We start from the raw sequence: 12335 nt of genomic DNA, 5'->3' as shown, positions 1-12335 counted from the left end.
TTACAGTTTTGACTGTTACAGACAGCGTGCACTTTGGGCAATGCTGACCCCAACTCACTTTGGAATCAGGCTATACACCTTTTGTGTGCATGGTCTAAACTTATGTGTAGGAAGCAAATGTTTGCAACAGATGGGAACGTGTAAGTATAATGATAACTAACTTTAAAAAGTGGTTAGAGTAGAGTGAACCTTACCCGCCAGAGAATGCTGAGGACACAGTATGGGTATGACTTGACCTTCATCTTGAAGGATAGGAAAGGATGAGAGGATCAGCATTAGCACCGGTCCCTCGGTGGGAAAGACTCAAGTTCAGGAGCCAGTTCAAGACCTGCCTGTCTGAGGAGGGATCTCGGAAGAGTAATCATGAGAGGGAAGATCAGAAGGTGGAGAGCATCTTGAATTACCTTCTTAAACTTTGGGTCCATGGTAAGGACTCAATCAATACCTGCTAAGTCACACATCAGTCCAACATAGCAGAGTGATATTTAGACTGACTGGAAGGAAGTATTTCTTCACGGTAAGACATAACTTTGCACTTTGGCCAGTAGTTACTGAGCACCTATTTTGTGCCAAATATTTTTTTCTAGATGTCAAGAATTGTGGCAACGAGTTGGACAGACACCCTGTCCCCATGGAGCTTATATTTTAGTGAGAATGGGGGTAACAGATGTTAAGAAGCTGAATGACTAAATATTATAATAATTTACATCTAAGCTTATGGTATTGATTGCTCCTCGTCCCCATTTCCATGTTTATGGGTCCTGTAATGAGGGGCTGTTGGAGGGAGAGAACCTTCATTTTTTTGTTTTTTACCTTTCTATTTTATATTGGAGTATAGCCAATGAACAATGTTGTGATGGTTTCAGGTGCACAGCAAAGGGACTCAGCCACACACATACGTGTATCCATTCTCCCCCAAGCTCCCCTCGCAGCCAGGCTGCCGCATAACATGGAGCAGAGTTCCCTGTGCTATGCTGTAGGTCCTTGTTGGTTACCCATTTTAAATATAGCAATGTGTACATGTCGATCCCAAACTCCCTGGCTATCCCTGCCCCTCATCCTTCCCCCCTGGTGACCATAAGTTCAGAGAACCTTTGTTTAATAATTAAACAAGACTAGGACAGTAAGAAAAATGACCTGGCAGCAGGTAGCTTCGGGTCCAGAGCCTCAAAATTAAGCAGAGAGCAATTGACAAGAAAGGAGAAGAGTAAGAAAGTACCACTCAGAAAGAGTTAACCTGAAACTGACTGGGGATTAGGAGAAGTGAGGGCCTACAGTACAGAGAAGCTTTCCTCCCTGTTCCAGGTACAGAATGAGCTACAAAACAGGAGTTCAATTAGTGTTAATTACCTTCTCCCTTTTCTCCATTAGCTTCCTGTCTTCTCCCTGATTCTTTAAGTTTTTGTGCAGCCTAAAAGTTGAGAATTATGTTTTCTTTGGCGGACATACTGAGGACTTAAGCCCGGGAGACAGCCTCTGGGATAGCTCTGAGGGGCTGTCCCCAAGAGGCTAAGAGGAGCCAGGATATATTGGAGTTTTTGCAAAAAGCCCCCCAAAACACAAAAAACTCCTGAGCAATTGGAACATCAAATCCAGTGGGAAGCTGCTGCATAACACAGGGAGATCAACTTGATAATTGGTGATGACTTACAGGGGTGGGATAGGGAGGGTGGGAAGGAGTTGTGGGAAGGAGGGGATGTGGGGATATATGTATAAATACAGCTAATTCACTTTGTTGTATAGCAGAAACTGGCACAACAGTGTAAAGCAATTATACTCCAATAAAGAGGTTAAAAAATTCACTTGGAAATTGAAAAAAAAAGATTACTGCTAATTAAAGGAACACCAGACACATCGAGTTAATGAATTTAGCCCATTTCTGTGTATGGGAAGATGCAAGAGCCTGGACTCACTGAAATCATTCCTTCGATATGCACCTTAACTATCTGGGGCCAGTATCCTGTTTGGCCGGGGTGGGGGGGGCAGTGGCTGTAGCCTTGATGGTTGCAACATCCTTTCTTTACTGATTTGGCAGGTGACATTCTTTGTCCACAGAAGCTTACTTTCCTACTTTTCTTGAGCTCTCCTTGACTATATGACAGTAATTCATTGGCCAGGGAAGAGTTGAAATGGAAGATTCTCCTTGCTCTAAGGGAACAGGCAACCAGATTCTCAGGTAGCCACTAGCCTTTGAATATCTTTTTCAATGGCCAAGACCTATTGATGTATCCCAGACCCCTCCAGTGACTCTGGGACATGCAAAGGAGACCAGTCGTATAGGGGATCTGAAACTACACTGCCAGAGATTTACTCTTGTAGGCTAATACACATTTGTAACTTCTCAAGTGAAGCTGAAAGATCTTGCTGGAAAGTCACATGGATTGACATGAGTGTGACTCACCAATAGAGGGGAACGTGGGAGTGTTAGGGTTAACGGAACACAATTCCTTTTCAGTAATTTCTTCACCTTTCTTGTCTTTTGCAAATGGATGGCCAACAGGTTCTGAAAACATGCTGAGCCCTTCCAATTTCCACCTCTGGCTACATTTTATCTAACTTTAATAGAAGCATCAGCAAACAGGAGTTGGAACCTCTATGACACACTTCCTGATCTGTACAAGCCTCATACTCAGTTTGTTGTTCACAGGCAGCTTCTTACTCAGGGGCGGATGAGGGGGAACAGGGGGGCAGAAGGAGAAAGGGGAGGAGGAAGGACCACACCTCTTGAAATAAATTCAGACAATTAAAATTCCATCACATGAGCACCAACATCAGGAAAGATTTCAATAGAAGAAGTAATCTGGGGCTAAGAAACCTTGACACAGAGCCTCTGAAATCAAGGTCTCTGGGAAAACTCAGCCAGGAAAAGTTCTGTGTGTGGCATCATTACTTTTGGCAGAGAACTCGAAAATTGAAATGAAATGCACAGGCAGGCAACTTCTAAGCAATTTCAAGTAAGTACAGTCATAATTCATCTTCAAACAATGTGAGATTTTAATAAGAGCAACAGGAAAAGTTCTAGAAGGAAAGAACACTTCTGATTTCCATTGTTCTGCAAACACTCCCTCCCAAGCCGTGATCCTCCCCACCCCGCCCTCCACAGTGACTAAGTGAGAGTCTGGTTTCTGGAACAGGAGAAAAGGTAAACCATATTCTTTTATTCCAGCAGAGGAGAAAGGTGATTATTTAATTCTTACATAATTCAGGGCAGATGATATGCAAAGTGCAGTTGTTTATGTGATTTTGCCGAATTTAGGCTTTCTTAGCCTCCCACCCAAGTAGCTGGAAAACATCCACGTGAGGAGACAATGCTCATGGGAGCCTCAACTCTCTTCTTGGCTTTGAGATGCTGCACTGTGCAAAGTATTTAACCTCTTTCTGGTTCATCTGCAAAATGGGATGGGGCTGGTGGTCTGGGAAACAAGCCTGGGTGTGGCTATCAAGGTATATAAACTGTTTCTAAAGTGCTATGTCATCCAAGGAAACTTTGTTACATATACAATAATAACAACCATTATCTTGAGCACCTAAAAGTTCTGACTGTGACCCAAACTTGATTAGATTCATCATTTACTTAGACTTCTCCCACTCGTAAAAGTTTGACAACTCTATGCTAAGTTCTAGATACAGGATCCCCAAAACCAGTGTTTTGGGTGAACAATAATGCTTAGGGGGAAAATGGTATAGAACAAGGTTTTTAGCTTTTTTAAAATTTTATTTTGAATAATGATAGGCTCAAAAGAAGTTATAAGAAACAGTGCAGAGAGGTCCCTTAAACCCTGCACCCAGCTTCCTCCTCCAGCTTCCCCCAATTGTAACATCTTATATAACTATAGCACATTATCAAAACCGGGAAATTAACACTGGCACAATACCATTCATTAGATACTATTAACTAGATTCAAACCTCACTGAGATTAGAACCAGCTTTTAAAACAATTTTGGACACAACTAAAGGTATCCTGGATTATTTGCATGAAATTTATTCTTGGAGGTAACCTGATATAGGGAATTTGAGTTTGCTGTCATCAGACCCAGATACTGTGAGCAAATTGTCACTGAGCCTCAGTCTGTTCATCTGTAAAATAGGAATAATAATATCACCCAAGTAAGTCGTTATGAGAAAATATCTCCAGTCCAGTGAGAGTGGTATATACGAGGAAGTCTAAATATAATTGTGTCCTTGGTTCCCTCATGAGACCTGACACTTCAGTTTTCAGGATTTTGTAGGAGTCCCAGGTGATCTCCCAATAATTACCTTGTTCTTGATTATTTTCTTTTTTGCTCAGGCTAGTCCTGTCTCTTACACCCAACATCCCTGACAAAGGTACATCCTCAAAAGATATGAAGTGAGACGTCTCAGCTCCAGGATGGGCTTAATGTCGCTTCTCTTAGAAGCAACCCCCTACCCCAAGGAAGTGACTTGAAAATTTTTGGACCACCCTGCTCCAAAAGCCATCTTCCACCCAGCGAGCTAGCTGGCCTGGACTCCCTGTGCTCCTGGGGGCAGGAACCCAAGCTGGACTTGAGGACGGACTGATCTGGTGGTCCTCTCATATGCTCCCCTCCCCTGGCTCTGATGTGGACTCTGGAATTACCCTCAGGCTTTGACGCTAGAAGTCAGAGGAGGAGGCATCAGGCAGTCCCTAATTGTGGGTTTTCTTTCCCACCTTCCTGACTACCTGCCACCCTGTGCCCAATTTGCACTAATTGTGGCCTTGGTCCTGCCGGTGCCCATAACATGCACACGGGCATCCCTCCTCCCAGTTTTACTGTACCTCACAATGACTCGTCTGCAATAAGCCAACTGGGCAAGCGCCATCCTTCATTCTCTTTTTGGTACGGTGCCTGCTATGCCTTAATGCCCAATTAATAAAATTACATAATAACCCTCCTCTGGCCTACCGTGCTGGAAGCAGCACCGGGCCTCTGGCGAGCCTGGTGTGGATTTCCCCTGATTGGGGGTCCCAGGCAGAGAGGTCCCAGGGTCCCTGCAGTGCTGGTTGGGAGATGGGGTGAAGAGAGTCATGGGGACATGAGGGTTGTATGGAGAAAGGTACAAAGACAAGAGGGAGTTGAAGGGAAGTTGGGGGCTGGAACCTGGGCTTAAAGGAAGCCTGAGATTTTCGTGGAGAGCTTCAACCCTGGGCCAGAATGATTATCTTATTCGAACCCTGGCTCTGTCACCTACCACCTATGTGCTAAGGACAAATACCTCAGCCCTCCTTAGCCTAGATTTTATCATCTGTAAATGGGGATAGCAATACCTACCTCTGAGATCATATATTATGAAGACAAGTGGGAAATAAAAAGTACCTGGGGCCTCGATGAGTGTAAATTTCCTCCCCACTCTAACCTTCTAGAAACATCCAAGCACAACGCAACCTGGAGATGTTCACCTGTCAACACTCAGGCGCTGAGGGCTGCCTGCAGTGTACATGGGCTGGGGGATTCTGTTCCCGCCGACCTTCGACGCTGGGTGTCAAATCTCCCCTGGGCTTCACGGGTGGATTGGGGCAGGAAGAGCTGCAGGATGGCGCGATCCTGCGGAAACCGAGCGGGGTCACGCTGGGAGCCCCCAGTGCCTCCTGAGGGCCGTCCCCTAGCCAGGTGCAAGGGTAGCCGCCTGAAAGGCAGGTGGTGTTAACGCCCAAGCGGCGGGGAACGGGGGTGGCGGGGCGGTCTGGGCGCCGAGGTCGCGTTCACGGCTCCGGGGCGGCCGGAGGGGGGGCGCGCGGGGGGGACCCGAGGGGGTGGCTGCACGGGCGGGGCGCGGGAGCGCGCGGCCGCCAGGTGGCACCACGACCCGGGGCCTGGGCGCCGCGGCGGGCCGGGGCGCGAAGGGGTTAAGGAGGCGGCGGCGGCGCGGCGGCGGCTCTTCGGGGAAACCCACCGGGGCGCGCGGAGGCGGGAGCGGCCGTGGGCTGCGGGGCCCGGCGCCGCGCCGGGCGGGGGCGCGGCCAATCGGGCGGCTGGCCCGGCGCGCGCGGAGCCAGGCGACATGGACGGAGGCGCGGCGGCCGGCCGCCCCTGACGCGCCGCTCCGAGCCGGTGGTCGGCCAGCCCGCGCCGCCCGGGCTCCCGCGGCGCGGAGATGAGCCGGTCGGCGGCGCTTCTGCTCTGTCTGCTGGGCTGCAACGTCTGGAAGGCGGTGACCAAGACGCTGCGGGAACCCGGCGCCGGAGCCCAAGGTCGGTACGCGGCGGCTGGCCCCGGGAGGCGCGAGGGCCGGCGGCGGGCTTTGTGTCGGCCGCGGGCCTGCGGCAGAGGCGGCGGCGGCGGGGCTCCCGGGCCGCATTGTGTCGCCACGGCGGCCGGAGCCCGAGCCCGAGCCGCCGCCGCCGGGCCTGCAGCCCCCGCGCCGCGCTCCCGAGGGGGCGGCGCCGCCCGGGGGCGCCGAGGTCCCCGGGCAGATGCTCCCGGGGGCCCGCGGGCCGCCGGCGGTGCGGGTGGCATCAGCTGTGGCCGCCTCGGGTGGCTGGTTTGGATGCATCCGAAGGTCCTTTATGCGCGACGGGGACACGCGGCTCCGTCTCCTCCTCCGCCCGGGCGAGAGCGGCAGCCCCCGGGTCGCCGTCGCCCGCTCCCCACCTCGGGGCTCGTGTTCTCGAAGCCCTGATCGCGAAGGCTGCGCTCGGCCTTTTTGTTGCGGAGGCCGAGGGGGTGGCCGCCGCCCCTGGGGTGCCCCCAGCGCCCCGGGACCCGAGGTCCGCGGCCGCTGCCCGCCTGCAGCCTGCCGCAGTTTGGGAAAGTTTCGGGGTCTCCTCCCCCTCCCTACCCGACGTCTTTTCCAGGCCTTAACGGATTTGCTCGGTGGTCCAGGAATCATCCCCGGAAGGGGAGAAAGAACTGGAACTGGGAGGCCCTAATCAATTAAAGAAAAAAAATCATCTCCAGGGCTGTGTGTCGCCAGCTCAGGCCTTTTGTCTAATCTTTGGCCTCTGCAAATCTGCTTTCCAGCCCTGGGAGGAATGTAGTCGCCTCTGAGAATGGCCACGAGCCTGTCTTTTGTTTTCACAATAAGAATTTATTTGGGGGGGAGGCCTGAAGCTTCCTTTGCACGCGTTTGTGGGGTCTAGATCGAGTGCTTCTCTGCTGCTTGGCTCTTCAAAAGCGTGAGTGAGGCCGCGGCAGATGAACATCTGGCATCCACCCAGGACACCAGTGCCGGGCCTCGCTGGGCCTCTCTGGTCTCCTTGGAGAGGTTCCCTGCAGCCCTGGAGACACCCCCAGCCTCCTTGCCCGTGTTCTTTCCTCGAGGAAAGGTGTGTGTTCTGTGAAGTCTGCCCTGCAGACGGAATACACCGGGAGCGCTCCATCCCAGCTAGCTCCATCCTCTTGCTAGGACCCTGCCTTGCCCCCTTCTCCACATGTTCACCCTCTTCCCTTATGGCAAATATTCAGAGCCCGGTGTGCCTGGGAGCAGAGAACTCTGGTGGTTTTCCACCTCTGATGTTGCAACAGGGAAGGGAGGTTCTACCCGCAGTCCGCTGGGTTTGGTTTGGTACCTACATGTTGAATTAAAGAAGGTGTTCATATTCATCACTTGCTGTATCGTTTGCTGGCATTTCTTTCATGCATCGCCTTTTCTATGGCTGTGATGGAATAGCACCATTCTGAGTTGTGTATAAATTTAGTAACGTGTGTTATGGAAGGGGGAACATTGGCAAGGTACAGAAGAGACTCCGTGTGTCTCTTCATGAGGAAATGAATGTTTGGGACATTAGCTCATCAGTGTTGAATTGTAGCCTCTTTCATTAATCCTCTACTGCTCTTTGAATCAGCTACTTTAATGAATATGGTATTTGTGTTTCAACAAGGCCATTAATTCCAAAGAATGGGTGGAATTTTTTGTTTTGCTCTTGAAATAGGAATATGGAAACATTAAGTTCGTGCACTTATAAAATAGGAGAAGGCATGGCCTCAACTGGAACAAAAAAGTCGTAAAAACTGCTAGGTATAGGTCGCAGACCACATTTCACAGAGATCTTGCTGCTTAAAATCTTACCTGGTAACTAAAGTCTCAGAAATGGAATATTCCATGCAGTGAGTGAGAAAAAGTCAGCCTGTGAGATATTTATGCACGGCTAGGAGTACCTTCGTACGTGGTATGGTTGGAGTGGGAGATCAATTATCTCTGAGTATTTTTTTCCCAAGGATTACTTCCTTGATTGTATAGGATGACTTTTTAGAGAGTTAAGTCCAGGAGCTCTGCTGGAACTCAGGGTCTCACTACCTGGCATCTGGATGTTGAGTGAGTACCATTTTTCAGGGAATGGACAGTTGCTCCTTTGACATTAGAAGGTTGCCTTCACCTCAGTGAGTTCTTCAAACCATCTTGACACTTATCTTGTAACGTAGTTTTTAAATTCACATCTTCTCTGCTCTCTGGGATCACATACCCAATGAAAGCAAATGCTACCTCTGATTTCACTTTGCATTTTCCACAGCAGGTTGTAGATGGTTTTGCACAGAGCTGGTGCTCTGGTAGTGTTGAAAGGGTAAAGGATTGAAGACAGCTAGGCTAGTACCTATACTGTAGGGCACCGCACATGCATTGTAAAGAAAAAAAAGTCAATGTTTACCTTCCTGGAAACCTAATTTGTAAGAGTTTTGCTTTTATTGTAGAAACTGTTTCATGAATCATACTTGTGTGTGTGTGTGTGTGGGATCTTAGTTCCCTGACCAGGGATCAAACCCATGCCCCCGGCAGTGGAAGCGTGGAGTCCTAACCCCTGGACCACCAGGGAATTCCCTATGAATCATACTTCGAACATGCCTTGTGCTCACAGAGATGTTATGCACCAACCAAGTTTAGATTAGAAGGACTACTTAGAGACCTCAAACGCGCAAATCATAGACCAGAGCATTCCAATTAGATTCCTAGGGCTAAATGACACCTTCTTTATTAAAGGAATCTTTTTTTATGTCATCTGAGGAAACTGATATCTGCAAAATTTCTTGGCCTCACTTTGCTCTTTATATATTCAAGATAAAATTCAAGCTTTGGCCCTTCCTGCTGTAGCTGCTTTGAATCAGCAAAGGGATTTCAGAAGCATCCGTTAGCTGTCACCATGAGGTTTGGCTTTGCTGATCATGAATTTGAACCAGCTGCAACATATGATTGCGTGTTTTTATGAAGTGTTTTCATCTAAGTTGCCCAGAAGTGTTTATAGTATCTAATTTTTTTTTCTGGGAATTTTACAGAAACCGTTATTCACAAGTATCCACCAATTCTGACTTTCTCCATCTCTTACACAACTGCACGCTGAGACCAGCTTGATAGAGGGGGGTCCTACTTAAAGAGCCGGAAGCTGTGCAGACGTGTTCTATGGAGATGTAGTTTTGAACCCCAACGCTCACTTCATGTGCCAAAAGCAAGGTCAGAGCTAGGCAGCTGCTCATTGTCTAACAGTAAGGTATTTTGCAATGATGTGCTAACTTTTTGTTCATCTCAGAAAAGCTACAATCTGTCATAACATTTGAGGTGAATGGTTGGCTGTCTGTCTTCTCTGCCAGAGGTCTATTCTTGGCCAAATTCACTTTCGGTTATTAGAACATCGTGACCAGTTGAAAGACCAGGAAGGGATGTAAGCTATCAGAGGATCATCCAACACGCATGACTTATGCTAACAGTATATTAAGAGCATAACATCTAAATAAAACTCATGGGCTCACATCCTGGGAAACTGCAGGACTTGAACTTGCCAAGACTGCTGGGCTTCCTTGCAAGCCAGGTGTGGGAATTCTATGCAGAAGCAACAGCAGTGTCTGGGGAATTTCTGGCAAAGTCTTTGAAATGACTTTCAGAATTATTTTTGTATCCTATTTGTACTTGTCCTGTAATACTTGGAAACTTACAGCTTATTAGCTTAGAAATCTAACCAAAAAGAAAATATCGCATGGATTTCTGAACTAATAGCTTGCAAGTGAAAGTACTAAGTTTTAATCAAGCCTTCCTTTTAAACAAATTACTGATATCTTTGTGAATCTGTTTATCTTTATTATTGTTGGCAAATACTTAGTAGTTTTAGTAAATGCTACTTACTGAAAAAGCACATGGAAATAAGTTGGACAGACAACGGACGTGTATAAAACTGTATATTGAAGGAAAAACTGGATATAAAAACATTGCAGAAGTTTAGTCGGAAGAATTTGTCCTGTGATAACACACATCCTTCAATGATACTTTTATAGTTTGATCAAGTTATAGAGAAATATTGTAAACAAGTCATTTTCATTTGATTTCACCAAATATGACTTCAGGACTTTTAAGGGCCACAGTCCTGGCTAAATTATTCACTTCCAGCAAAAATGGAAGTGAATGTATTCTAAAAGTATTTTTAAAAGTAAGCTTCAGCACCCTAAATAGACCAGCTCATTGTATGAAATAATTGTTCTTAAAAATTCTACATTGTGACCCAATGGTATGCCTTACGTTCAGAAAACCATTACGTACTTTTGTAAAGTCAAACTTATAAATAGGCAGCATTTGAGGCAATTAACCACTTTAGAAAGGGTTTCATAATAAGTTCCCTTAAAATGAACAGTTCAGTCTGCATATTTAAGGCGACTCCACCTTCCTCTGGCCAAGCCTCTGTTTGAAATGATTTGCCAGCTCCCCTTCCTCTCGGATAAAAGTGAGGCTGCAAACCCTTGCTCTTTTTTCTTTCCTTTACCCTTTGCAGAATCTATTAACCCATAGAGATTCCCTATTCCCTGCCAACCTTCGTCTCCAATCCAGCTCACCTTAAGTTCTGTATTAACTGGACTCAAAATCTGGGTGTCCCCTTAGATCTTTTCTCTACCTTATAATCCATACAGTTGGTAACTGTAACGGTGCATATGTAGAGCACGTTTATGTAGATGTCTTTACATCCAGGTAGATGCATTTATATTGTATCAGAAGGCTCTTCAAAGTCAAGTTTGTACTTCTTGTTCTGAAGATGAGGAAACCCCGGCTGAAAGAAGTGAGGGGACCTCAGATAATGGTGTTCTCTGGCCACCGCAGATCATGGCCCCCAAAGGTGTCCGTGTCTTAATATCTGGAACCTGAAAACACGATAGTACTTTACATGGCAAGAAGGACTTTGCAGAGCTCATCAAGTTAAGGATCTTCAGATGGGAAGATGATCCAGGATTATCTTTCTAAGAGGGAGGCAGAAAGGTCAGAGTCAGAGAAGGAGATGGGACAACAGAAGCAGAGGGTCAGAGAGACGATGAAGATGTTTCACTGCCGGCCGTGAAGACAGGAAGGGCCACGTGTCCGGGAATGCAGGTGGCCTCTGGATGCTGGAACAGGCGAGGAAATGGATTCTCCCCTAGGGTGTCCAGAAGGAATGGTGTCTTGCCAGCATCTTCACTTTAGCTCAGTGATGCTGGTTCGGGGCTCCTGACCTCCAGAGCTATAAGATAGGAAATTCATATGCTTATAAGGCACTGAGTTGTGGTACTTTGCTATGGTAGCGATGGGAAACCAATACAGACACTAACCCCAAGGACTGTGAGAGGAGATGCACCCATACAGCCAGGGTAATGGTACAGCATGGACCACTTTGGGGGACCAAGCTGCTGAAGATAACATTTGGAGGCTTTTTGCATCTGTTTAACAAAATTCTGCCAAATTGGAACCCTATTGGGGCTCCTTGGGGAAAGCCTTTAAGGGCCTCCCCACTGCCACCACCAAAATAACGTTCTTCCCCCAGAGGAGCTCAGTGGGCTGTGATATTTATTTGTAAGCAAGGTGCATCCAATTATCTGCAGTCCTTCTAGTGCTGAGATTATTCACACCTGCAGGGAGACTAGGACACCTCTTAGAAGTCTGGCTTCCTTTTAAACTTGGCCCTAATCTTTGTTGAAATGTACCTATTGGTAACTAAATGAGCTAAAAGAAAGTTACGACTGAATGTCACCGTCAGCCCTGGATGCCTTCATGTAATAAAATCATGGGGGGACCCCCCCCCCACCTTGGACTGGCCTCCCGGGTGTTGTCTCAGAGGCTTAGCACATCTCCTTAATGATTTTCTGCTTCTCTTGGGCAAATGAGCCCCACCAGCTCCGGGGCCTGGGACCATGGGAACAATTAAAGACACCCCCTGCAGGGAAGAGGGGGTGGGGTGAATTGGGAGATTGGGATTGACATATATACCCTACCATGTATGAAATGGATAACTAATGAGAACCTACTGTACAGCACAGGAACCTCCACTCAGTGCTCTGTGGCGACCTAAGTGGGAAGGGAATCCAAAGAAGAGGGGATATATGTATATGTATAGCTGATTCACTTTGCTGTACAGCAGAAACTAACACAACATTGTAAAGCAACAATACTCCAA

General features: G+C 47.6%; 1 protein-coding gene across 3 annotated transcripts in view; it reads left to right on the top strand.

Moving 5' to 3' along the window:
• The first annotated feature begins 5938 nt into the window (after nucleotides 1–5938).
• The window catches only part of FAM171A1 (family with sequence similarity 171 member A1), a 134654-nt gene continuing 128257 nt past the window's right edge, over nucleotides 5939–12335 (top strand). For all 3 annotated transcript variants that reach the window (XM_057733194.1, XM_057733193.1, XM_057733195.1), the window contains exon 1: nucleotides 5939–6191. In XM_057733194.1, the coding sequence (XP_057589177.1) occupies nucleotides 6095–6191 (97 nt within the window). In that variant the 5' untranslated portion in view covers nucleotides 5939–6094. The remainder of the gene's footprint in view (nucleotides 6192–12335) is intronic.

This window comes from Hippopotamus amphibius, chromosome 4 (genome assembly GCF_030028045.1).
Source record: "Hippopotamus amphibius kiboko isolate mHipAmp2 chromosome 4, mHipAmp2.hap2, whole genome shotgun sequence".
In the NCBI taxonomy this organism is placed as follows: domain Eukaryota; kingdom Metazoa; phylum Chordata; class Mammalia; order Artiodactyla; family Hippopotamidae; genus Hippopotamus; species Hippopotamus amphibius.
This window is presented reverse-complemented; position numbering and strand designations above follow the sequence as displayed.